The following is a 26,708-nucleotide window of genomic DNA, read 5'->3' as shown; positions in this document are numbered from 1 at the left end:
CCTGCCTTCCATTCTTGATACTCTCTAGTTCTTTTCTCTATTGTTTTTTGGAAATAACTTTATGAAATAATCGTAAAAGTAACACTGGGCCATAGAAAAACATCTTAAAAGACTGAAAAGCATAAAATACAAAAAGAAAAGCTGATCGCCTTTAATCTACCACCTGAAGATAACCACTTTTGTTTGTTTGTTCTGTTTTTGTTTGTTTTTTTGGCCGCCTGGCCTGTGGGATCTTAGCTCCCTGACCAGGGATTGAACCCGCGCCCCCTGCAGTGGAAGTGGGGAGTCTTAACCACTGGATCGCCAGGGAAGTCCCAGAAGATAACCACTTTGAATATAGTTGTTTATAGGCTCTTGTACATACACATTCACACAATTAAAATGATGTTATTTATCCATCTATTTTGGATCCTATTTGTAAACTTAAAATTCATGGTGGACATCTTTTCATTCCAATTAATATTGTGTCAACAAAATTTATTGACAGAAATGTCAAACACACTGAGAAGTTGAAAGCATTTTTATGGTGAACCATCATATGGTACCAACTAGATTCTACAAAGAACATTTTACTGTACATGCTGCATTGCATATGTATCTATCCCTCCACCCATCATCTAGTCTTTTTTTTTTGCTTTTCTTTTCTTTTTTTTTTTTTTGGCCACACCGCATGGCTTGCAGCATCTTAGTTCCCTGACCAGGGATCGAACCTGCACCCCCGGCAGTGAAAGCACCGAGTCCTAACCACTGGACCGCCAGGGAATTCCCTCAGTACATGTAGTTTTTAAATACACTTCAAACTTATAGACATTAGCACCACCATGCTTTAGTCTGCATACCAGTATCATCTCAATTACTATTTGTGTCATTGCTTTTAATAGCTATATCACAATTTATTTAACTAGTCCCCTTTTGATGGACTAGTACAGTGTTTTCAACTTTTTGTTAGTATCAACACCATCACAACAAGCATCCTTGTTTATGCACACTCACCTGATTGTTTCCTTAGGATGAATTCTGGAAGTGGCTGCCTTAAGGTACATGTGTATTTTTAAGGATTTTCATGTGTGTTGCCACTCTTTCCGGAAAGAGTGTTCCCAGTTGTCCATCTGTAAGCGATATATAAGACTATTTCCCCATACTCTAACCGACACTAGATATTACCAATCTTTTAAAGTTTTCCTAATCTGTTTGGGAAAATATAGTTTCTGGATTTAATTTGTTCTTTCCCAGACTTCAAATCCCTTCTCATCTTGCTGTGGTGATCAGTGGTTCCTGGTCCTCCTTCCCGGTCAGTCTAGATTCAGAGGCCCGTCTTCCCATTGCAGAGATGGGAAGTTCCATCGTCTGCTTGGGTGACTTTATGGATTAGGCCCTGCCTCCATTTGACCCAGTTTTGTTGCCTGAGCCCCAAGAGGGCCGTTCTTTCCACTTTGATATAGTGTCATCCCCCCTTTCCCAGGTTTATCTGACCCACACAGAAAGCTTCTGCTGAGCACTGATCGTGGCAACGGTAGGATACTGGCATACATAGCAAAGCAAGAAAAATTTTAAGTGGACTTTAAGGAAGAACTTTAGACCATCATAGAGATAAAAGTTGAGAGCTTCTTGATACTAGGCTGGGATGTCTACGTCTCCAAACTTTGACTTTTCATTGGGACGCTATCAGTCCTTGAGGCTGCTGTCTGCATCAGATTGTCTTCTGAGAGCATTTCCAGATCGAAGGTTCTCTAATTTTATTGGCAAAGCATGCCTTTTAGTTGAGGCCAAAACAGCCATTCTTAAGAACTTCAAGGATAAACAAGTTCTTATAATTGCAAACAAATGAGGAGCCAGTGTAATAGAACAAACTTTTTACATCATAGACATTATAATTGCTGTGGTTTAAAAAATGTTTTAAAAATTAAACATTGAGAGTAGAACATAAGAATATTTATATAATATGGATAAAGTAATAAAAAACCAAATACTTCTGTGCTTACCAGCCAGTTAAATAAGAAGAACATTACCAAAAAAGAATATAAGGGGACTTCCCTGGTGGTCCAGTGGTTAAGACTCTGGGCTCCCAATGCAGGGGGCCCGGGTTCCATCCCTGGTCAGGGAACTAGATCCTGCATGCCGCAACTAAGAGTCCGCATGCCGCGACTAAAAGATCCCACATGCGGCAACGAAGATCCCATGTGCTGCAACTAAGACCTGGCACAGCCAAGCAAACAAACAAACAAATTAATTAATTAATTAAAAAAAACCCCCAAAACATAAGTGTCACCTTGAAGTCCTTGTTATGCTCCTCCTGGATTCTAGCCCTCCTGTCTCTTCAAAGTAACCAATATCCTAACTTTGGGTTTATCATTCCTCTGGTGTTCTTTATGGTATTACTGGAATATGTTTATATCTATAAAATATATTATTTAGATTTGCACGGTTTTGACCTTTGTACAAATGGACTCATACTGAATGTATTCTTCTGCATCTTGCTTTTTTCACTCAATATTAGATTCTTGAGATTTGTTCATATTGTTGCATGTAGTTATAGTTTGTTTAGTCGCATTACTATATGAAATCCCATTATATAAATATGCCATAGTTTATTCATGCTACTCTTAATGTGCATTTGGGTTATTGCTAGTTTTATGTTATAAGAAACAGTGCTGTTGGGACGATCCTTGTTCATTTCTCTGGAATTTCTCTAGGATAAATACTTAGGAGTGGAATTGCTGGATCATGGCACATATATAACTTTGACTTTCTTCAGTAATACCAAGTGATTTACTAAAGAGATTGTACCCATTTAAAGCACCAATGTGCGTTTCTACTGCTCAACATCCTTATCAGCGCTTGATCTTGTCAGCTTTTCAAATGTTTGCCAACTTGGTTTGGTGTGAAATGGTATCACTGTGGTTTTCATCATTATTATTGAGATTTTAGTAATAATATAATAGTCATAATAATGTGGCTATGAATTCTCATGGGAAAGTTTTTTCATCCTCCACTCAGTGCCCATGTACAAGACAAGAACTTATCTTTGTAGCCCTAGTACACGGGATGGATTTATTTCTAGTTCATTCTTTACACTGAGTGTGTAGACATTTGGAATATCAGCTTTGTGTAGGGAGATGGTGACGGGAGGTGGGACATCTCCTTTTTTTTTTTTTTGTAAGAAGACAATCATAGCCACCATTTATTGAGAACTCTTTAAGAGTAGATCTTGGCAGTTTCTCTATATAAGTAAGTTTAGTTTTCATAGTTTTTATTTTTTAAAATTTTTTTCTTTTATTTATTTCTTTTATACAGCAGGTTCTTATTAGTTATCTATTTTATACATATTAGTGTATACATGTCAATCCCAATCTCCCAATTCATCACACCACCACCACCACCCCACCCCTGCTTTCCCTCCTTGGTGTCCATACATTTGTTCTCTACATCTGTGTCTCTATTTCTGCCCTGCAAACCGGTTCATCTGTACCATTTGTCTAGGTTCCACATATCTGCGTTAATATACGATATTGGTTTTTCACTTTATGACTTACTTCACTCTGTATGACAGTCTCTAGATCCATCCACGTCTCTACAAATGACCCAACTTCGTTCCTTTTTATGGCTGAGTAATATTCCATTGTATATATGTACCACATCTCCTTTATCCATTCATCTGTCAATGGACATTTAGGTTGCTTCCATGACCTGGCTATTGTAAATAGTGCTGCAATGAACATTGGGGTGCATGTGTCTTTTTGAATTATAGTTTTCTCCGGGTATATACCCAGGAGTGGGATTGCTGGGTCATATGGTAATTCTATTTTTAGTTTTTCAAGGAACCTCCATACTGTTCTCCATAGTGGCTGTATCCATTTACATTCCCACCAACAGTGCAAGAGGGTTACCTTTTCTCCACACCCTCTGCAGCATTCGTTGTTTGTAGATTTTCTGATGATGCCCATTCTAACCGGTGTGAGGTGATACCTCACTGTACTTTTGATTTGCATTTCTCTAATAATTAGTGATGTTGAGCAGCTTTTCATGTGCTTCTTGGCCATCTGTATGTCTTTTTTGGAGAAATGTCTATTTAGGTCTTCTGCCCATTTTTTGATTGGGTTGTTTGTTTTTTTAATATTGAGCTGCATGAACTGTTTATATATTTTGGAGATTAATCCTTTGTCCATTGTTTCATTTGCAAATATTTTCTCCCATTCTGAGGGTTGTCTTTTCGTCTTGTTTATGGTTTCCTTTGCTGTGCAGACGCTTTTAAGTTTCATTAGGTCCCATTTGTTTATATTTGTTTTTATTTCCATTACTCTAGGAGGTGGATCAAAAAAGATCTTGCTGTGATTTATGTCAAAGAGTGTTCTTCTTATGTTTTCCTCTGAGAGTTTTATAGTGTCCAGTCTTACATTTAGGTCTCTAATCCATTTTGAGTTTATTTTTGTGTATGGTGTTAGGGCGTGTTCTAATTTCATTCTTTTACATGTAGCTGTCCAGTTTTCCCAGCACCACTTATTGAAGAGACTGTCTTTACTCCATTGTATATCCTTGCCTCCTTTGTCATAGATTAGTTGACCATAGGTGAGTGGGTTTATCTCTGGGCTTTCTATCCTGTTCCATTGATCTATATTTCTGTTTTTGTGCCAGTACCATATTGTCTTGATTACTGTAGCTTTGTAGTATAGTCTGAAGTCAGGGAGTCTGATTCCTCCAGCTCTGTTTTTTTCCCTCAAGACCGCTTTGGCTATTCGGGGTCTTTTGTGTCTCCATACAAATTTTAAGATTTTTTGTTCTAGTTCTGTGAAAAATGCCATTGGTAATTTGATAGGGATTGCATTGAATCTGTAGATTGCTTTGGGTAGTATAGTCATTTTCACAATATTGATTCTTCCAATCCAAGAACATGGTATATCTCTCCATCTGTTTGTATCATCTTTAGTTTCTTTCATCAGTGTCTTATAGTTTTCTGCATACAGGTCTTTTGTCTCCCTAGGTAGGTTTATTCTTAGGTATTTTTTTCTTTTTGTTGCAATGGTGAATGGGATTGTTTCCTTAATTTCTCTTTCGGATCTTTCATCGTCAGTGTATAGGAATGCAAGAGATTTCTGTGCATTAATTTTGTATCCTGCAACTTTACCAAATTCATTTATTAGCTCTATTAGCTTTCTGGTGGCATCTTTAGGATTCTCTATGTATAGTATCATGTCATCCGCAAACAGTGACAGTTTTACTTCTTCTTTTCCAATTTGTATTCCTTTTATTTCTTTTTCTTCTCTGATTGCCGTGGCTAGGACTTCCAAAACTATGTTGAATAATAGTGGTGAGAGTGGACAACCTTGTCTTGTTCCTGATCTTAGAGGAAATGCTTTCAATTTTTCACCATTGAGAATGATGTTTGCTGTGGGTTTGTCGTATATGGCCTTTATTATGTTGAGGTAGGTTCCCTCTATGCCCACTTTCTGGAGAGTTTTTATCATAAATCGGTGTTGAATTTTGTCAAAAGCTTTTTCTGCATCTATTGAGATGATCATATGGTTTTTATTCTTCAGTTTGTTAATATGGTGTATCACATTGATTGATTTGTGCATATTGAAGAATCCTTGCATCCCTGGGATAAATCCCACTTGATTGTGGTGTATGATCCATTTAATGTGTTGTTGGATTCTGTTTGCTAGTATTTTGTTGAGGATTTTTGCATCTATATTCATGAGTGATATTGGTCTGTAATTTTCTTTTTTTTTTTAGTATCTTTGTCTGGTTTTGGTATCAGGGTGATGGTGGCCTCATCAAATGAGTTTGAGAGTGCTCCTTCCTCTGCAATTTTTTGGAAGAGTTTGAGAAGGATGGGTGTTAGCTCTTCTCTAAATGTTTGATAGAATTCACCTGTGAAGCCATCTGGTCCTGGACTTTTGTTTGCTGGAATATTTTTAGTCACAGTTTCAGTTTCATTACTTGTGATTGGTCTGTTCATATTTTCTGTTTCTTCCTGTTTCAGTCTTAGAAGGTTATACCTTTCTAAGAATTTGTCCATTTCTTCCAGGTTGTCCATTTTATTGGCATAGGGTCAGTTGTAGTAGTCTCTTAGGATGCTTTGTATTTCTGCGGTGTCTGTTGTAACTTCTGCTTTTTCATTTCTAATTTTATTGACTTGAGTCCTCTCCCTCTTTTTCTTGATGAGTCTGGCTAATGGTTTATCAATTTTGTTTATCTTCTCAAAGAACCAGCTTTTAGTTTTATTGATCTTTGCTATTGTTTTCTTTGTTTCTCTTTCATTTATTTCTTCTACTCCGCCATCTTGAACCAAATGTGAGATCTCCTTTGAAACTGCCGATCTTGAGTGGTCCCTGGAGTTTGTCTTCTGTTTCTGAGTCTTCACCGGTCCATGGATATCAAAGCTCAGTTTTGGCAATTGTCCTTGATGCTGAAATTCAGCCTGTATACACAGGTACCAAATTGAATCTTGGAGACAGTTTTGGGTGAAGTAGAAAAGAATAGCTTTATTGCTTTGCCAGGCAATGGGGGCCACAGCAGGCTAATGCCTTCAAAACTGTGTGTCCCCAACCTGGGGGCAGGGCGGAAGGGGGTTGTGAGGAGTTTTATAGTCCAGGAGCCTGGTTTCTGATAAGGATCAGCATGAATGCAGGACCTGCATTCCGTCAATCTAGAGATCTTATGGTGTCAGGTGGTCTCGTGATTTGTGGTTCTCAAAGTTATTGAATTGTGACCTTCTGTCTGGAACATCTTTCATTTGGTGGGGGTTTTAGTTCTGCAGAAGAGCTCAAAGATATTGTTATGTACCTCCCTTGAGGAGGAACCAGGACCCTGCCCCAAGGCTGCACTATTGTTTCTTGACTTCTCCTCCCTTGTCTCTGCATCCCCTCCCTTCCCTGATTAGCAACTGTTTGAGCCTGCCCTTTAAAACTCGGGGAAGGTGTTAGGGAGTGTTCTAATTTCATACTTTCACATGTACCTGTCCAGTTTTCCCAGCACCACTTATTGAAGAGGCTGTCTTTTCATTCACTTTGTTATAAAGCAGAAACTAACACACCATTGTAAAGCAATTATGCTCCAATAAAGATGTTAAAAAAAAAAAGAAAACTCGGGGAAGGGGACACAGAAGGGCTTTTGTGCCCAGGAGCCCCACAGGGTCCTGCTCCATTTCATCCTCAGAAAGAAAGGTGAGCCTCAATAACTGCTTACCTGACCAGGTTCCCACTTTTACAATGATTCTGGCCTCTGAGTATCTGTTACTTTCTTGAAAGCTCAAGGTGGATAGCCCCAAACAATTATTAAAATTTATCCAGAATATTTAGTTGATTTTTGTGTGAGCACAGTCAGGGTACAATGGCTCCCATACTGCCAGACGTAGAGTCCTAATTGCTTGACTTTGAAATTGCTTCCCTTTCCAAACTATAGTTACTTTCAAATGTATTTCATGGAATTTAAATGTGTTTCATGGAATTAGACTAGAGCAATCTGGTAATTTGATGAGTCGAAGGACACCCATACCTCCTCAATCCCTGCTCCCCCTCCTCAGATTCACAAACTAGAAAATTCTCAGTGGAGATGACTACCCCATCACTCGTTCAAGATCTTACAATAAAACTAAGAAGTTGTCATTTGCTAACATTTGAGAATTTTTGTATGTGTTTACCAAGGGAAGAGAGGAAAAGACTGCCTAGGATGTTTCCCATTTTCTGCTTGCCTTCATTTTTCATTTGCAATCCTTCCTCAGCATTTCATTGAAGAGCGATAGTTCTAGGAGACTTCAGCTTTCATGCTCTAAAAATGCTCATGTCTTACATTCCCCGGGCATCCTTAATGATGAAAAAATCCACACCTGCTTTGATTTTGCTGTGTAGACTTTGCATATGACTACCATACATTTAGAAAAACTTCCAAAGACCAATACCAATCACAACTTTTGTAAGGGATGCAAAATAATGTGTTTGCATTTTTCCCTCTTTTTGGATAGGCTCTGTGTGACTACATGGATTAAACGAAATCCTTTTTTTGCTTATTTCTTTTCTTCTTTTTTCTTTCTCTTTCTTTCTTTTTTTTTTAAATGGAAGTATAGTTGATTTACAACATTGTGTTAATTTCTGGTGTACAGAAAAGTGATTCAGTTATACATATATATTCTGTTTTATTGTCTTTTCCATTATGATTTATCACAGGATATTGAATATAGTTCCCTGTGCTATACAGTAGGACCTTGTTGTTTATCCATTCTATATATAATAGTCTGCATCTGCTAACCCCAAGCTCCCACTCCATCTGTACCCCGCTGCCCCTCCATTGGCAACCACAAGTCTGTTCTCTACGTCTGTGAGTCTGTTTCATACATAAGTTCATTTGTATCATTTTAGATTCCACATATAAATGATATCGTGTGATATTTGTCTTTCTCTATCTGGCTTACTTCACTTAGTACGATGATCTCTAGTTCCATCCATGTTGCTGCAAATGGCATTGTTTTATTCTTTTTTATGGCTGAGTAGTATTCCATTGTATATATGTACACATCTTCTTTATCCATTCATCTGCTGATGGACATTTAGGTTGCTTCCATGTCTTGGCTATTGTGAATAGCGCTGTTATGAACACTGGGGTGCGTGTATCTTTTTGAATTATAGTTTTGTCTGGATATATGCCCAGGAGTGGGATTGCTGGATCATATGGCAAGCCTATTTTTAGTTTTTTGAGGAACCTCCATACTGTTTTCCAGAGTGGCTGCACCAACTAGCATTCCCACCAACAGTGTAGGAGGGTTCCCTTTTCTCCACACCCTCTCCAGCATTAAATGAAAACCTTTATGGAAATCGCCCAGGGTAGCACCTGGGGTAATGTATGTCCACTAAATAGGAGGTCCTGCTTCCCCCTTACAAGCTGTAAACACCTGCGTTGGGACTCACTGGTGTCTACTTTGGCCAGTAAGGCCGAATAAGGTGGTGCTGCACAGAGCTGCTTCTGATTAAAGGTTGGAGGAATCACTGCTACTCCATTTACCTTTTATTTGGCTGTTTCCTTCTTACCCTGGACTTGTATCTGCTCATCGGGGTACTGGAAAATTGCTCAGAAAGACATGGCTTGGCAAAGTTCGCTTCAGGGTGTACACTCCCTTCTTTACTGGCCCATGGCTTTGCCTTGTCTCTGCAAATAGTGACTTAACCAGCTCCACCAGTCCCCTCCCTCCAAACAGTCTTGCCTTGACCCTGGCGCTTACTGATGACTTGAGGTTCTGGAGGAAGAACAAAGGGAGCTTGTCAGTACAGGCCCTTCTGCAGCAAGGGGCTGGGAAGGGGCCAACATGCCCGCGGCCTCCTGTATTGACAAGTTGAAGCATCCTTGAGAACAGCCAAGGCATTAAAATGGTCATTTGTGTTTGCATCTGGAATTTCTGAGCTTTCAGTTCTTGGACCAGAGGACTCTCAATAAGAGGAACCAGGACACACGTATAAATATCCATATTAGTCTCTTTGTTAGACTGTAGGTCAGCAGATCAAGACTGCCAACTAGCAGGATGGTTGTACTAGGAATAGAAGGAGCCTGAATGCTGTGTCCCAGAGTGGAGGTGGGGAGAAGCAGATATGGGATATAACAGGCTCTGGAGAGAGGAGAATGTCCTTCCTTTTTAGTGGGTACTGAGTCACCCCCAGGCACATCTAGGATTCGACTACATTATGACCTAAAAGAGCTTTTATGGACTCTCCAGGGGATCTGATCACCATTTATTTTTTTATTCATTATAAATTTATTTATTTTATTAATTTATATTTGGCTGTGTTGGGTCTTTGTCACTGTGTACGGGCTTTCTCTAGTTGTGGTGAGCGGGGGCTACTCTTCATTGCGGTGCGCAGGCTTCTCGTTGCGGTGGCTTCTCTTGTTGCAGAGCACGGGCTCTAGGCGCGCGGGCTTCAGTTGTTGTGGCACACGAGCTCAGTAGTTGTGGCACACGGGCTTAGTTGCTCCACGGCATGTGGGATCTTCCCAGACCAGGGCTTGAACCTGTGTCCGCTGCATTGACAGGCGGATTCTTAACCACTGAACCGCCAGGGAAGCCCTGATCACCATGTATAAGATGGTTTCCAAGGGAAAGCCAAGTTCAAGTTACAAGCAGCTGATTTACAAATGCACTTTTTGGACACTGCCAGCTGTACGTGAGAGGCACTTGGGCTCCCCTGTCATCAGTGCCTTGAAATCCTGGCAGCATTACCAGCCACCCTGTGCTTCTCTGGGTCTCTCTGTGGGCAAGGGCTGCATGAGGTACTTGTTGAGTAACACTAGAAGCCCACTGATCCAGTGTATTACCCCCACTTGCCTGTTCTGCTATCTGAAGTTTCCCCTGTGAGGATCAGGAGGTTTCCACAATGAGAAGGAAGCTATCTGGGGAACCCTTTGTATAATTGGTTGTGTTAAGGCAGCGGTCCCCAACCGTTTTGGCACCAGGGACTGGTTCATGGAAGACAATTTTTCCACAGATGGGGGGGGTGGGGATGGTTCAGGCAGTAATGCGAGCGATGGGGAGCGGCAGATGAAGCAATGGGGAGCGGCTGTAGATACAGATGAAGCTTCGCTCACTCGCCCGCCGCTCACCTCCTGCTGTGCCACCCGGTTCCTAACAGGCTGCTACCGGTCTGCGGCCTGGGGGTTGGGGACCCCTGTGTTAAGGCATATGTAAATATGAGAGTGGATAAATGCCTTAGTTGATATGTATAGCAAAGATTACTTTGTTTGATTATCAATTTTTAAAAAAATTCCTTTATTAAATCAAAGTTGATTATCAATTTGGAATCCCTAGGTAAGTTGTGTAATGCACTTATTTTCAAATTCTTTCTATTGCTACCAGCAGTAAGAAATATATTTTACACCTCAGTCCGGAGCACACAGATGCACGCGCACACACACTAACACACACACACAGTATGTCATCACATCTAAGACTCCAGTGGTTGTCAAAGGCATCGTTATTTTAAGTACCACTAAGAAAGAAAGAAGTGATGCCAATTAAATTACGCCATTCCATCGATTATAAAGGTCATCGTGAGTTCAGAGAAATTAAAATGTAAAAAAATGCTTTTTTAGAATCAATGAAATATTATATATATAATATACATAATTATATTACTGAGCCAGAAGTTTCATAAAACTTTACTATATACAGTGACTGTTTTTTCTCATTCTGATCTAATGTATTTTATTAAAAATAAAGCTGACCCCCCATAAAAAGGAATGAAATAATGTCATTTGCAGCAACATGGTTGGACCTAGAGATTGTCATACTGAGTGAAGTAAGTCAGACAGAGAAAGACAAATATCATATGATGTCACTTATATGTGGAATCTAAAAAAAAAAAAGGATACAGGGACTTCCCTGGTGGTCCAGTGGTTAAGAATCCTCCTTCCAATGCAGGGGACATGGCTTTGATCCCTGGTCGGGGAACTAAGAGCCCCCATGCCGCGGGGCAACTAAGCCTGCGCGCCACAGCTACTGAGCCCGTGTGCCACAAACTACAGAGCCCACACGCTCTGGAGCCCGCGCGCAGCAACTAGAGAGAAGCCCGCACGCCACAACGAAAGAGCCCACATGCTGCAACGAAGATCCTGCAGCTAAGACCTGATGCAGCCAAAAATGAAGTAAAAAAATTTTTAAAATAAGGATACAAATGAACTTATCTACAAAAGAGAAATAAGAGTTACAGATGTAGAAAACAAACTTATGGTTACCAGGGGGTAAGGGGGGGCAGGGATAAACTGGGAGATTGGGATTGACATATACACACTACTATATGTAAACTAGATAATTAGTAAGGACCTACTGTTATAGCACAAGGAACTTTACTCAATACTCTTTAATGGCCTATGTGGGAAAAGAACCTAAAAAAGAGTGGGTATATGTATATGTATAACTGATACACTTTGCTGTACACCTGAAACTAACACAACATTGTAAATCAACTATACTCCAATAAAAATTAAAAAAAAAAAAGCTGATCCCACTAAATTTGTTGAACAGCACACTAAGCTGTTTTAAATCTGAGCTACACTATTGTTTTGAAATAAGGAATTGGAGGTGATGTTCTGAGACTGATTTCTTATCCCAAATCAGAGGTCGTACCATATCCTTTGGTCACTCATTTCATTCAAATGTGAATTGATGGCCTGCTATTTAAGTCAGACCCCTTCATGGTAAGTGACAGAAACCCATCCTGAACCAGCTTTGCCCAAAGGCAGGGCAGGGGCATGCTGGTGGGCCCAAGGCATACTGGAACCAAGGGCTCAAATACTGTGAGATTGCTCTTTCTTTCCATCTCTGTTTTGTCCCTGCTTTTCTGTGATGATCTCATTCTCTCGGATTAGCATTCTCTACGAGATTTAACCTTTGTCATTGGCATTTACAGGGATCATAGCTTCCTTTTTCCACTGTATTTTCCTTTTACCATATTTTACGACCAGAGAAAAATCCTCTGAAGGATCTGATTGTTCCAGCTTGATTCCCGTGATTGTCCCTGTGGTCAGGGGTTAGGAAAAAGCCATCTCCACTAGAAGCATGTGGGTAGCATGGGGGAATGGTGCAGTTCTCGAAAAGGAGGGGTCCTGTTTCCCTCAGAAGAACACAGTGGATGTCCATCACACCTAGAAAGGGGTAGCACCAGGCATTGTGTATTGGAGTTTAGCCATCCCAAGAGGTAGTACGCAAGACCTGCTGATTATCATTTTGAAACCCAGAATTGCCATCAGTTCCGTTCCACCTTCTTTTATCCCCAGAGCTTGAGCCTCCCAGTGAAGATAATAATAACTGACAGCAGCCAGTGTGTGACTGTCAGTTCAAGGACACTGGGTGGAAAATCATGCTTTCAAAATCCAAGAGAGAAACTACCCGGAAAAGAAACCATTCTACTTCTCATCACAGCAGAGCATGAAAGGCTTCAAGTGAAGTCCAGGTTTTCATCCTTGGGTGCTGGTGTTCCATCCTCTGTCAGGGAACCAGAGAATGTTCCAGAAGGACGAAGCCTCAGGTTTCAGCTGAACAGGCTGCAGCCTGTCACAGACAATCCTATGATGTTTATTTAAGGGATGTTTTCTGGCAGTGTCTTTCCTCACTTCTCTCTTTCTTTCTCTCTCTCTCCCTACCCCTGTCCAGTCTGTCTGTCTGTCTCTCTCCCTTTAATCTACATTTTATCATTCTACAGCTATGCAATTAGACGCTTGCTGCCCACTATCCTCAGTACACACTGCTGCAATTTTATTTTATTTTCTTAGTATCTCTCTTTCCTGAACCCTGTTCTTCTCAGTTTTGCTACAATGTGCCAGAATTTTGTAAATTATACCACTGGTTTACTGCCAAGAACGATGTGCCAATTGCAGCTTTATTTGGGCAGCTTTTTTGAATCTTAAATACAGTATCTGTTTCTGTAAGTATAGCCTTCACTCAGGGAGATGGTGTCTCGCTTTGATGCTGGTGGAACAGCTCCAGCAGATCAGGGGTATGTAGACAAAAGTCTCGAGGGGAAGAAGCCTTTTGAGGAACTCTGGGTAGAGCGGTGCTTTGTTCACTGAAGCTCTAAGAGAGCAAGGATGTGTCTCCCAGATCCTCTCAATCAAACAACAGACAAGAGTTTATGTCTATGAGATTTGTGGATGTGGCTTTTGTCTAATGGAGTGAACTCCAAGAGATTCACAGGAGACCCACAAAGTTCTTAATGAGTTATATATTCAGAAATATTATCAACATAACTTCCCTGAGAAGTTTTATGTCTAACTGGGAAGACAGAACCTACATACATCTGAAACAACTTCTGAAAAATCCAAACCCATATAAGATCAGTGCTAATTCAAAAATGGGACAGAGCATGTGAATGTGAATAGACTTTAAAGTGAAGATTAGAAAAGACCAACTAGAGGAGCTGGGCTTTGAAATAGCTTTTAAATCAGGAAAGGGGCTGAGAGGAGGGGAAGGGCTTTTCAGGTGGGTTGTGTAAAGGCAGGAAGACAGAAACAAGAAGTTGTGAAATGGCACAGGATTTATGATCAGAAGAGTTCAATCCTTGTTTGCCTTGTACTTGATATTCACTCCATTCTCTGAGCTGAGATCAGAGCATGAACAAGGTTGCAAAGGGTTGCTGCCCTCCCCACCTATACATGCTAGTCCCTGAATGATACCTCCCTCATGGGATTGCCCTAGGACTTACTTAAAGAGGCAATGAAAATCAAAGAATCTGGCGAAGTTGAGTCATGCACCATGCTCACTGTTTATTACCAGTTGGAGGAGAAAGAGGAGGGCATGTCAATTTGCTTGACTACCATGATCCCAGCTAGAGGTTGACTATAGGAATGTTCAGAGGGGACATAATTTGAAAACATGTACTGCGCTCTTCTCCCCATTACTGTCACTCCCTTTTACAGATGAGCAAACTGAGGCTCAGGAAAGGAAAGTGGCTTCCTCAGTCAATACCATAGAATTAGTGGAGGAGCTGGAACTTAATCCCAGGGCTCTTTCAATTGCATCCTACCAGAGAGGATGGCCATGCGCGATTGAGAAAGCTCAGTCCCTGCTTGGCGTTCCATGGGCTAGAACATCCATGTCCTGAACAAATCAGGGCAAAGCAAAGGCTTCCATTACTGCCCCCAGAAGCCTTTCTCAGATAGTCAGGTATCTTCATTTGGAGGGAAGAAACAAAGAATTAACTAGACAAGACTCTTATTACCTACGGGTGTTTCAAAATATTCTAAATCACTATTTTTCCAATTATTTTGACTAAGACCCATAGGAAGAAATATATACTGTGACCTATTGTTTGGGTTAATATAGTATTTATTGTCCAATCAGAACACTTTTGAGTGTGAGGGAGTGCTAGTGATAATAATGCTGGGACCACAGACACAAAATCAGACTGTCTCATGCAAACTGGGGACACCGTACTGCACGTACACCTATATAATTAAAACATAAGTTGCACAAAGTAGTATTTATCTTTAATATGTGCAATGAACCCTGACATTTTCAATTCTGTTCTATTTCACTATGAAAATACTAGTTATGACATTAAATTGGGTCAAAAGTTTGAAACACTACTCTAGTTGATTGTTGGTACATGTGAGGGCTTTGGGATGGTGATGGGGAGGGGAAGAGAGGAGGGTATAGTGAAGTGAATGTCTGAGATGTACTGTAAACTTGTCCCATCTGAATATTTTCGTGGATGTTCTCCTCCAAGAAAAATACTGGTAATAAACATTGCCTTCAGTCTACTCCGCATGATTAGCAAAAGGTTTATTTAGATCCATCTTTCTGGATCCCCTTGTTCCACTTGGGACGGGCATCGTCTCTGTGTACTTCCGCCACCCCCTTTTCTTACCCTTGGGCTTTTATCTGTTCGTCTGCCCCTGATTTAGAGGTGTAAAGCTTCCAAGGAAGAGTGTCTCATTTACAGTGTCTGGCCCTCTGTGTACTCGCTCCTGTATCTTGGAGTTGAAGCTGATGCTCTTGAAAAGCTAAATTGTCTTCTCTGCTCCACTCCTTCAAACACACACATTTATACACAACTCCTGGACATCTCTCCTCTGTCTCAAAACTTTGCCAAGACATAACAGAGCAAGTCTGGCCTGCCAGTCGGGCATGTGAGACTCACACCTGGGCTTCTTCAATCAGTGGTCCCCCGTATATTAGGACTAGCTAAGAAGCCCTTGCAAATTTACCCACGGAGGAGAGAAGGGTTACCACTCTACCCTCTGTCCACCCTTCCTCAGGCTCTCCCAAAATGTTTGAACACTTGTAAGTGTTAGCAAAAGCCACAGAATGCGAGAGACTCAGGAGTAATGCTTCACAGCTGTAAAATAACTTTCTGTAGGCTCCCATTTTGTAAAGATCTTTAGGACATGAAGACATAGAGAAACACAGGGGTTTTCCTGCCTCAAAGGATAAACTGTGTAATATCTTGAGACTGAAAGTCACTTATTCCTAAAGCAGATTTTATCACCCAGTCATACGAATTCATGGACTAAACTTGACAACAGTTTATTTTACTAGAGAGGATTGAGTATGTGGCTTTTCCTGGTGGTTATTAAATTGAATGTATATATATATATATATTTTTTTTCCTAAATCATAAATCATACAAGATGGTTTAGACAGAGGAATTTAAAAACACACAGAGAAAAATTTGGTGGCACTAAGATTCCTGACTATGCTTAATGCTTTAAAAGATTCTTGAAAAACATATCAGCCCAGGTATGTTAGTCTTATTTTAATATTTTTACCAGAAGCTCATTTACATGCATAGCAGTTCAAGGTAGTAGAAGCCTAAAATATATACATACTAAATTAAATAGAAAATGTGATTAGGAACTATCAAATGAGAAGTTTGTAAAACAAACCAAGAATAATAGTAATTATTTTAATATAGTATTTTAGAAACATATACCTATGCCATTTAACCTTTATGGCAACCCTGTGAGGCATGGCCAATTGGGGTATTTGAGTTTTAGGGAGATTCAGTTGCTGTCTTACCTTGGTTCCCTAGAAGCAGAGTCTGTGACTTGCAGGGGGGCTGCTCTCAGGGAAAAGATGTAAGTGAGGAGGGGAAGGGAAAAAGACCCAAGCAAGGAGACAGTCTCAGGTAAAATCTAGCACCGTAAGGTGCTCAGTCACATAAATCCTGCAGGGTTGCACTTCCACCCACACCCCCTTTTTTGTTTTTAAAACAAATACTGCTTCTTATATCAGAATTTGTGTACATTACAATCTGGTCATGGCTTAACTGGCTCAGGGTTTCTCATGACGTTGCAATCAAGTTGTTGCCTTGGCCTGAGGTTTAATCTGAAGGCTCGACGTGTGTGTATGTGTGTGTGTGTAGATCTTCTTCCAACCTTATTCACATGATTATTGGCAGGCTTTGGTTCCTCGCCACATGGGCTTCTCTATGTAGGACTCCATCAAGACTTGGCAGCTGGCATGCCCCAGGATGAGTGATCTAAGAAAGACAGTAAGAGAATGTCCAAGATGGAAACCACAGTCTTTTTATATCTCAGAAGAGATATAACATCCCTTCTGCTATATTCTTTTCATTAGAAGCAAAGTCAATAAGTCCATTCCAATAAGGGAGAGTTATACAAAGGTATGAATTCCAGGAGAAAGGGATCACTGGGGGCCATCTTGGAGGCTGCATATCACAGTCTACCCTCTGGCACCCAGTGATCCATGTCCTTCCCACATGCAAAATACACTCACGCCCTCCCCAGGTCCCTAAAAGTCTTATCCCATTGTAGCATCAGCTCAAGGTCCAGAATCTCATCATCTAAATCAGGTCCAGGTGGGGATGAGGCGCCTTCTATGTACTTCCTTAACTGTAACTGCTTGAATACAGTTCTTCTCTATCTGTAGACCTGTAAAACCAAAGAGGTATCTTCTCCCCATGTACCCAACCTACAATGGTTGAATAGCCATAATATAACTGCTGTAGAGATTCCTGTTAAAAATGGGGTTAAATGGGAGGCATAAAGGAGTCACTGTTCCATAGAAATCCTGAAATCTAGCTGGCCAAGTTTTGGTAGTTCTTTCTTCAGGCCTCACAGTCTGGAAAGAATTCTTTATGGTTCTCTGCTCTATTCTCTAGGCTCTTGATTCCACCCTCTAAGCAGTCTTTCCTTTTCCAGGAAGGGTAACACCTATCTACAGCTAAGCAGCTCTATGAGCCTGTTTCCTGACAGTAGAATTCTGGGAGTTCAAAGGGCTCTCCTCATTCTATAATGTCTCTGTCCCCCTCAGTCATGTTGGTAATATTTCTGAATATATACCTCATTAAGAACTTTGTGGGTCTCCTGTCCATTAGACGTTCTGTCCATTAGACAGAATCCTCATCCACAAATCTCATAGACATAAACTCTTCTCTGTTGTTTCATTGAGAGGATCTGGGAGACACACCTTTACTCTCTAAAGGGACTCTTGTATGACTGAAAGTACTCTGAAGCACCACCTTGACTTAACAAAGGATTTGACGGTCATATCCTTGGCTTTATCTGTAGGCTGTGTTTTCCTGGCAGTGCCCTGGATTTGATCTTTGTTCAGAAGCCATTCAAATGTCCTTTTGACTTTACTACAGCTGCAGTGTAGCCACTTTGGCAAATCATTTGCTAGCACTAAATCATCTGGTTCCTGTAAATGAATACCCTGTGGCTTCCAATAGTGCAAAATACCTTTTCCTTTTTCTTAAAATTTATTTGTTTATTTTAATTTATTTATTTTTGGCTGTGTTGGGTCTTCATTGCTGCATGCAGGCTTTCTCTAGTTGCGGCCAGCTGAGCTGGGGCTACTCTTCATTGCAGTGCGTGGCCTTCTCATTGCAGTGGCTTCTCTTGTTGCGGAGCACAGGTTCTAGGCATGTGGGCCTCAGTAGTTGTGGCACGCAGGCTCAGTAGTTGTGGCTCGCGGGCTTAGTTGCCCCACGGCATGTGGGATCTTCCCGGACCAGGGATCGAACCCATGTCCCCTGCATTGGCAGGCGGATTCTTAACCACTGTGCCACCAGGGAAGTCCCCAAAATACCTTTTTCTAAACATCCAAATCTCCAGTATTGTCACCGTTCAAATTTATATCCTGAAGCTGTACTGAGTGGGATAAAACCATTCCAGACATACGAGCATGATGACACATGATTTATGTGTCGTAAGAAACATGAGGCAGATTTTTCTCTTTTCTTCCAACATTTGTCAACTACCAATTCTGAATCATATGCTAGGTATACAAGGCAAATTAGACATGGTTCTCACCACTGAGCAATTTAGAGACATGATTTATCTCCACAAAATATATATTTTTAAATGAAGTCTAGACCTATGCTGTCTAGTATGGTAACCACTAGCCACATGGCTGTATAAATTTAAATTAATTAAAGTTCAATGAAATAAAAAATGTATCCCCCCAGTTGTACTAGCCATATTTCAAGTGCTTAATGATCACACGTGGCTAGTGGCTATCCTATTGTACAGCATAGATATAGAGCATGTCCATCATTGCAGAAAGTTCCATTGGATAGCAATAATCTAGAGAAGAAAGCAGTAAGATCTAATAAAGATAAGCACTTATCCTTGTTTTAAATATATTTGTCTCTCCTCTCCCATACTAAAAAGTTTCAAATATCAAGGAGATACTACATACTTCTTTAGTAAATACTCTAACATGCCTCATAGTAAAGAATGCTGTAAAACCATGATTCTTAATAATTTTTTGGATCACAGACCCTTATTAAAATCTACTAAAAGTTAGCAAGTTTTTCCCCAGGAAAGTATATTCATGTACCAAAAAGCATGTCCAATTACAAGGGGTTCATGGACTCCCCCAAAGCACTTCCATTGTTCCTCTAGGAGGCCAGGGACTCAGGTTAAGAATCTTTACTGCCAAGTGAGTTTGATTTTCCCATTGACTTTCAGTATAAAATTGATGATGCAGTTTACTATTAAATGTAATGACTCCTGATAGTAATAAAATTAGAATAAGGATGATGAGGGGGAGAAAGAAAAATTTCTGACAAAAGTTAAGAATGTATAGCTATCTTCAAAATAATTAAAAAATAAACCCAACCCTTTGAGCTAAAACTTTAACACAGAACCAGCAAATCTGTCAACTTGCATCACGTATCACAGTCAATACAGGAATGTAGTTTAGCAAATTGGCTACATCTTCCATTAGTTTCAAATGCTCCCTCTACCCACCACCGTCACAATGAAAAAACTTTTAGAGTGATGAAAGGAGCAGTCTAGCCTTCTAAATCTAAATTCCTGGTGTAATTTTAATACCTTTAATAGATATTTTTTAAGAGTGTGTTGGTTGCCTCAATGGTGTTAACTACCTGGACATACTGGATGAAAGGGTGGGATTCAATGGGCCAGGAAGACCCTTCTTTGAACTTTGGAAAAAAGGAGTGACTGTTTCTTTGCAAATCTGTTGATTTAGATGAAGTTTCTGCAAGGAGAGCAGAATTATAAATGGAATTGGCTCCAGGTATGGCTGAGGGACAGAATCCTATATGGCACTGAGTTTCTGATTTCTGAGCCAATGTAGAATTTGTATTTGTGTAGAAGAAGCACTGAAGCATTCTTTCCAAAGAGTGGTAATCTGAACCACATGAGGACTGATTAATGGTTTTCACGATAAAACCTCAATTAACCAGAATTCTAAAGGGATGACCTTTTGTAAATAAAGGAAAGTTTGTTAGGAAACCTCCCTGTCTCCTTCCCTGCCAACTTCTCTCTCTCTTTTTATTCGTTTCTTTCTATTTTAACCCTGTGGAAAATCTTTCTCTAATATGTGTGAATTTCCTTTGCTGCTTTAGTAAGCTTTAATAAGTACAGTCTGCTGAACGTAAGTTAGTCAGTGGTCTTTGATCTTATTGTATCCTTCATGATGTCCATTTTGTAGACTAGTCATCATTTTTTATAGAAGTTGATATATGAGTTTAGGCTGAATATAAACTGGGATTCTGGGGGAAGGGGTAGCTAATATCCATTTATTTTGTATTCTCTTATCTCCTATCAATAATAGGCAGTAAATTTCCTGTTCATTTGTGAATCAGTTTGGATGCATTAAGCTGCAAGTGACAATGCTATTCACAGTGGCTTAAATTGAAAGGACATTTATTATTGACCTAGCAAGAAGTATGGAGGTAAGATGTCTAGGGTTGATTTAGTAGCCCAATAAAGTCATCACAGACCCCAGGTTCTTTTAATAGTTCCACTCTACCATCCTCAGCCAAAAACCTTTTGTCCTGAGACATCTTACCTCATGGTTGCAAAATGGCTGCTGTAGCTTCAGGCATTTATCCTTACACCATAGCTTCCAAAGCCGGAAGGGAGAAAAGAGGGCAAAAGAGTTTTCTTGTGCACTTTTCTCTTTTATCAGGGGGAAAGTCTTTTCCATAAGCCCTGTTCCCCCAAAGCAGACATATTTTTCCTTGTCATTGGCCAATACTGGGTTTCATGCCTACCCCTGGAACAATCATTGGCAAAGGGGAATTTCTGACTTAGAGTCATCACAGTTCAAGATAGGCAGAGAGAGATAATGAGTGGTTGTGATCTAAGTGGAGGTGGATGGACCAATATAAGTGAGCTACTAATCAAGTTGCTAATCAAGGTAACCTCTTGAGATCATCTGAACTGTCTGCCTTGCAGGCTCTAATTTAAGTAAAGGCAGTAGTGAGAATGCCTGGTTTTGGGTTTCAATGAGCTTTCCAAAGAAACAACTGAGGGCTTCCCTGGTGGCACAGTGGTTGAGAATCTGCCTGCCAATGCAGGGCACATGGGTTCGAGCCCTGGTCCGGGAAGGTCCCACCTGCCGCGGAGCAACTAAGCCCGTGTGCCACAACTACTGAGCCTGTGCTCTAGAGCCCGTGAGCCACAACTACCGAGCCCGTGTGCCACAACTACTGAAGCCCGCATGCCTAGAGCCCATGCTCCGCAACAAGAGAAGCCACTGCATGAGAAGCCCGCGCACCACAACAAAGAGTAGCTCCCACTCGCCTCAACTAGAGAAACCCACGCGCAGCAACAAAGACCCAACGCAGCCAAAAATTAAAAAAACCCCAAAGAACTGAGCAAGCCAAAACAAGATGGAGCAATAGTTAAAAAAAAAAAAAGAAACAAATGAACAGAAGAGCTGCTTTACTCTGCCAGGGACGCTGCTACCTTGGGGGTGGTGATGCGAACCATCTTTATATCTCCTTTTGACTCATTATAAAGACTTGTCTCATGGTGTAACCAGGAGGGTTCCTCTCTTTAGGCAAACATTTACCACTCTTCAAATGACACCAGAGTTGAGCTTGTGGTCTTGAGTTGAATTTGTGGTTGAACAATGCATGTAGTTTATTCCTGACGTGCCTGGGGGCAACGAGCAGGATCAAGGCTCACTGTAGGAGTTATGTGTACAGGTGAAGGCAAATGGAGAAAACTCAGAACCCAGAGTATAGAAATCCAGTTTCTGAGAGTCGGCCCTGAACTTGTTTGTGTAGCAATCCTCTTAGATGTGTAACAAGGCTGTGGCGTGTGAGGACTTGCAATAACCTCATAGAAGAACATGTTCTTATCTGTGACGGTTGCAGTTCCTGCTGGTAAATGTGTGATCAAGATGGTGTTAACTCAACAGTCAGTGGTCAGACTACGAAGGCTAGGAGGAAAGATCTCTAAATTTAAGATGATCGCTTGGAAGTTTGGGGCCTGGTACTGCTTTAAAGATTAAGCATCTACCATTTACTGGAATTCAGTATTTAACATGTTAAAAATGATTCAGTTCCAACTTCCAAATGAGTTTAAATTTTAAAATTAAGCGCAGACTTTCTCTATGAGGCTGTGGTTTTCAAGGGTAGCAAGACTCATCATGAAATTTGACCTTAGCCATGCCTTGGTGAAGAGGTTTTGAATAAACATCCAGATCATCAATTGCAACACTCATTTCCTACAGATATACCAAGGCAGCTTTATATTTCTTTGTCATTAAGATAAGACATTTGATTTTCCTCCTTATCGTCCACCCAAGTTCATTTCATAAAATGGACTGATTCTCAGGTAACATAAACACCCAGTTCTACCAGGTTTTCTTTGATTGCTGGAGAAACTCTGGGCCGTATCTGAGTTATACACATTTTACTGCGTCTCCTCTGGCATGAGATTCATATCCATTGGCCTCTTCTCAGAGTGAAGTTGACTTTCTTTCAATCCCGAGTCCAGAATTTCAGTTGGCATGTGGTAATTCCAAAACCATTTGAGGCTCATCTTGATTGGCTCTGGCAATCTCAGCCCAGCCAGGTTCACTCTGAGAGGTCCCCTGTCCCTTCATGAATGGCCACAAAAGCTTTTACTCTTGGCTCTGCGTTCTAATAGCCCCTCTTGCATGGACTGTGCCAAAGCAGTGCTTCAAAAATATTCGTCCGTATCATGTGGCTTTTCTTGCTGCAGTTTCTGTTCTTTTTTATTGTAGGATCTGGAGACTCACCGCTAGAAGACGATGAAGTCGCGTATTCACACGCTAGATATAAAGGTGAATGCTTTGCTTATGTGCTAATGAAGACCTGCTGATGCCAGGAGGACTTTCCTTTTTGCCCTGCAGAGCAGACTATAATAAAGTGACCAGACAACACATTTTAAAGTTCTAATTACCTTTCGAGAAAACAAAATGTTTTAAAATTAATATGCATATGCTCCCATTTGAAAGAAAATACAGAAAAACAAATGAAAGAAAACAAAAAGCATTTGGAAATCTCTGAAGTGCTGTCCTTCAGCACCCCAGTGGTCATTTTATTCTCATCAGTTTCTTTACTGTCCTTACTTCTGCAAAGCCAAGCTCTAGCTGATGAAAGTGAAAATCAAGCCATGAGTTCTACCTGATTCAGACATTACAGCCAGAATCGTCCAGAGTAAACCATCCAAGGTCAAATCTGGACCCAGTGCTGCTAATGTACTGAGATGAATGAGGAATGAGAAAACTTGATTTTCATAAGCTCATTTCTTTGTGCTCTTTGTGAGTCTGGCTTGGCTCCTGAAATGATGAGTAAAGTGTATTGCCCAATGAAACTTTAATGATAAAGAACTCCATCTCTACACATTTCCAGCAATCCACCCCCTCCAGCAGGTATAAAAAGCCTAACCAAGAACCTTCTATGCAGGCTCAGGTAAGTATGTCCATAAATATTTTCTAATGGTGAGTCGTTTCTCTGAAGCTTTGGGAGCCCTGAGAAAAGTGAGGGTAAATTTAGATTATTTCTCTCTGAATCCAGTTCCTTTTACAGTTGAGAAATAATTTGAAGAAAATTGATTAATAAAGTTCTATTGTGGCATTTTGCCCAGGAAATTTGTCTACATTCTGGCAGGAGGACACACCCCTGCTCTGTTGTGATATGTCTAAGTTATGAGAGAATCAGGGTAGTACTGGTCAGCCTTTGGTTGGAGAGAGTCCCTCAGTTGTTTTCCACACAAGTGAACAACCTTTCTAATATAATGACTGGTGTCTATGTCCACGTGTTTCCCACCATGTTCCACGTTTGCTTATGACCTGTGAATACAAATACTCATTCCTATCCACAGCTCCTTTATTACTGCCTCAGGAATTAACCAATCCAGCAAAGCACAAACTTGTTAATTAGATGTTTGGGGTAAGGTGGTATTCTGATTCCTAACACTTTTTTTTTTTTAACATCTTTATTGGAGTATAATTGCTTTACAATGGTGTGTTAGTTTCTGCTTTATAACAAAGTGAGTCAGCTATACATATACATACCTAACGCTTCTTAATTGAGAGTTTTGAAAAATCTTTTTTTTTTCGAGTCCCTTATTGAAAAATCTTCCTAAAACACATGCGTGCGCATGTGACCCTCAGATTATTGTTCCCAGTGTTCACCCTTACTTCGCAGCACTGCAAGTGTGGAAGGTAAACCAGATGCACGAAAATATGTGCCTGGCCTAGAGCTTACCTGGAATGTTTAAGAATAAATACTTCTCAGGAAATTGTTTTCATTGTCATTTTTTTTAGTTTTAAAACTTAGAGGCAAACCATTGTTCATTGGGAGATTAGTTCTAGATCCGTAGGCCCCTACACAGTGTCTGGCACAGTGAATATACTCAGTAAATGTTTTTTTGAATTAAATTGATAATTTATAAAATTTATAAAAGAAAAAAGAAAGTGAAGTGTAACCAACATTTAATGTGGCAAGCATTGCTTTTGATTCTTTTACTTGGAATGCCATCCTGTCTTCACACGAATTGAGGGAAGGAGGAAGGCGTGTAGAGATATGTTGTTATTACTTATTTACAGATGAAGGAACCGCAGATTAGAGAGGGGACGTGACTTGCGCAGACTCACACAGCTAGCAAACATTATGTTTGAGTCTGAAATCCAGATGTTTTAGCTCAACATCCAGAGTTTACTAGTAGCTCCTCCTTAGTCTGCTACATGACACTGCTTACCCCAGGAGCTCCACAATGGCCCAGGGAGATGAAAAAGTTTTCCTGAATAATCGATTTAGATTTCTCCCTAAATAAACCCTGTCTTAATTGAAGCAGCATAAGAGCTTCCTTTCTCTAAATCTCTATGTTAAATGTTTCGCTAATTCACTTTTAACTCATGGTATTTGCATGCACTTCAAATTCAAGTCACTCACTGAATTTTTAATTACTATCACTGCAGGGGCTGTTAAAATGTCAAAATATCTTCCAAAGGTTTGTCTTGGAAAGTAATCCAAAAGAAATTCCTTTTGCGAATAAATAAAAACAAGATTTTTCCCCCCCACATGTTGACAACAGCACAGCTCTTGGATGTGTAGGCAGCTCTGCTGGAAGAATTTGAAGACTCAAAAGAGCTGAGTAAAAAAAATCTGCTAATTGCATGGTTGTACTGAAATATGCGAATTTGTAATATATGTATATGCAGGTCATTCTCTAATGGACCTGCTGCCTTAAATATTTGTCCTGGGCACATTTGTGGAAGAGACAACCATAATGTGTGTGTGCTAAGAATTGTGGGTCTGCTGCCTCATATTAGTTTACTCTAAAATCGTGCCCCTCGGGCTTCCCTGGTGGCGCAGTGGTTAAGAATCCGCCTGCCAATGCAGGGGACACAGGTTCGAGCCCTGGTCCGGGAAGATCCCACATGCCTGGAGCAACTAAGCCCGTGCACCACAACTACCAAGCCTGCGCTCTAGAGCCCGCAAGCCACAACTGCTGAGCCCATGTGCCACAACTACTGAAGCCCGCGCACCTAGAGCCCATGCTGTGCAACAAGAGAAGCCGCCACACTGAGAAGCCCGCGCACCCCAATGAAGACCCAACGCAGCCAAAAATAAATAAATTTAAAAATAAAAAATTAAAAAAAATAAAATCGTGCCCCTCCTAAACTCATGCCAAAGTCCAGAAGCTGGAGGATGTGAGTGTTTTCAACATTTGAGCGAAAAACAAGTAGAGAATTGGACGCTCTTCCAGTTTGTACATCTGTGGAATTGTGATCAGGACCCAGAATGTAAAGAGGCTTTGCCTTTAGCTGGAAGAGTTACAAGAGACTACCCAAAGTTATCAGTCAGAAGAAGGATTAAGGAAGTAGGCATGGGTGTGAGAGGGATAGGAGATCAGAGAGGAATAAGAATTTGAATCATACAACTTCAAAGCTAGATGGGACTTTTTTTTTTTGACATTTTAGCACCGATATAAATATAAAATTTAATCAGAATAAAAATAACCATTGTAGATGGGACTTTGAAAATAATCTCATCCATTCCTCTCGCGTATAGATTATGAATGTGGGTCCCTGAAAATTTTTTTGAATTGTCCAGGTTACTAGGAGATGATGGAGTTAGATAATATCTGCCCAGGCCTCTTGACTCTGCCCAGTATCCACCATACTCCACTAGCTCACTGTTTTCATGGTCTCCCTCTGGGTCTCCCATATTCATTCTCACCTCATCGCCCTTCTGCCCTCTCCAGTGGGGATTTCATTTTCTCTCTCTGGAGCCCAGTTCTCAGTCAAGGATTTCACAGTTTGGCCTGTGAGATGGTGACAGAAGGGTAGTGAAGGGGACCAGTTGGCAAGAGAAGAAGAGGCTAGAGCTGGGGAAGCACAGAAGCGTTGCAGTCCAGCAGGGGAATAGGGCAGACAGGGAAACTAAGAGGAAGTGAGGCAGTGGGGAAGTTAGGAGGAAGGGGTGGGGGAGAGGACAAAGACAAAGGGTCAGGCGACAGATGACTTTTAAGAT

General features: G+C 40.7%; 1 protein-coding gene across 2 annotated transcripts in view; it reads left to right on the top strand.

The window, feature by feature from the left end:
- Positions 1-26,708, top strand: part of SRPX (sushi repeat containing protein X-linked) — a 107,272-nt gene that overhangs the window by 24,911 nt on the left and 55,653 nt on the right. Inside the window, exon 2 of one of the 2 annotated variants that reach the window (XM_068533219.1) lies at positions 22,949-23,008. The exons of the other annotated variant lie outside the window; for it this stretch is intronic. Within the exon in view, the coding sequence (XP_068389320.1) occupies positions 22,949-23,008 (60 nt within the window). The remainder of the gene's footprint in view (positions 1-22,948; positions 23,009-26,708) is intronic. 2 annotated transcript variants of the gene reach the window in all.

The sequence above is a fragment of the Eschrichtius robustus genome, chromosome X, assembly GCF_028021215.1.
Source record: "Eschrichtius robustus isolate mEscRob2 chromosome X, mEscRob2.pri, whole genome shotgun sequence".
NCBI lineage: Eukaryota > Metazoa > Chordata > Mammalia > Artiodactyla > Eschrichtiidae > Eschrichtius > Eschrichtius robustus.
The sequence above is the reverse complement of the archived record's forward strand: the minus strand, read 5'-3'. Positions and strand labels throughout refer to the sequence as shown.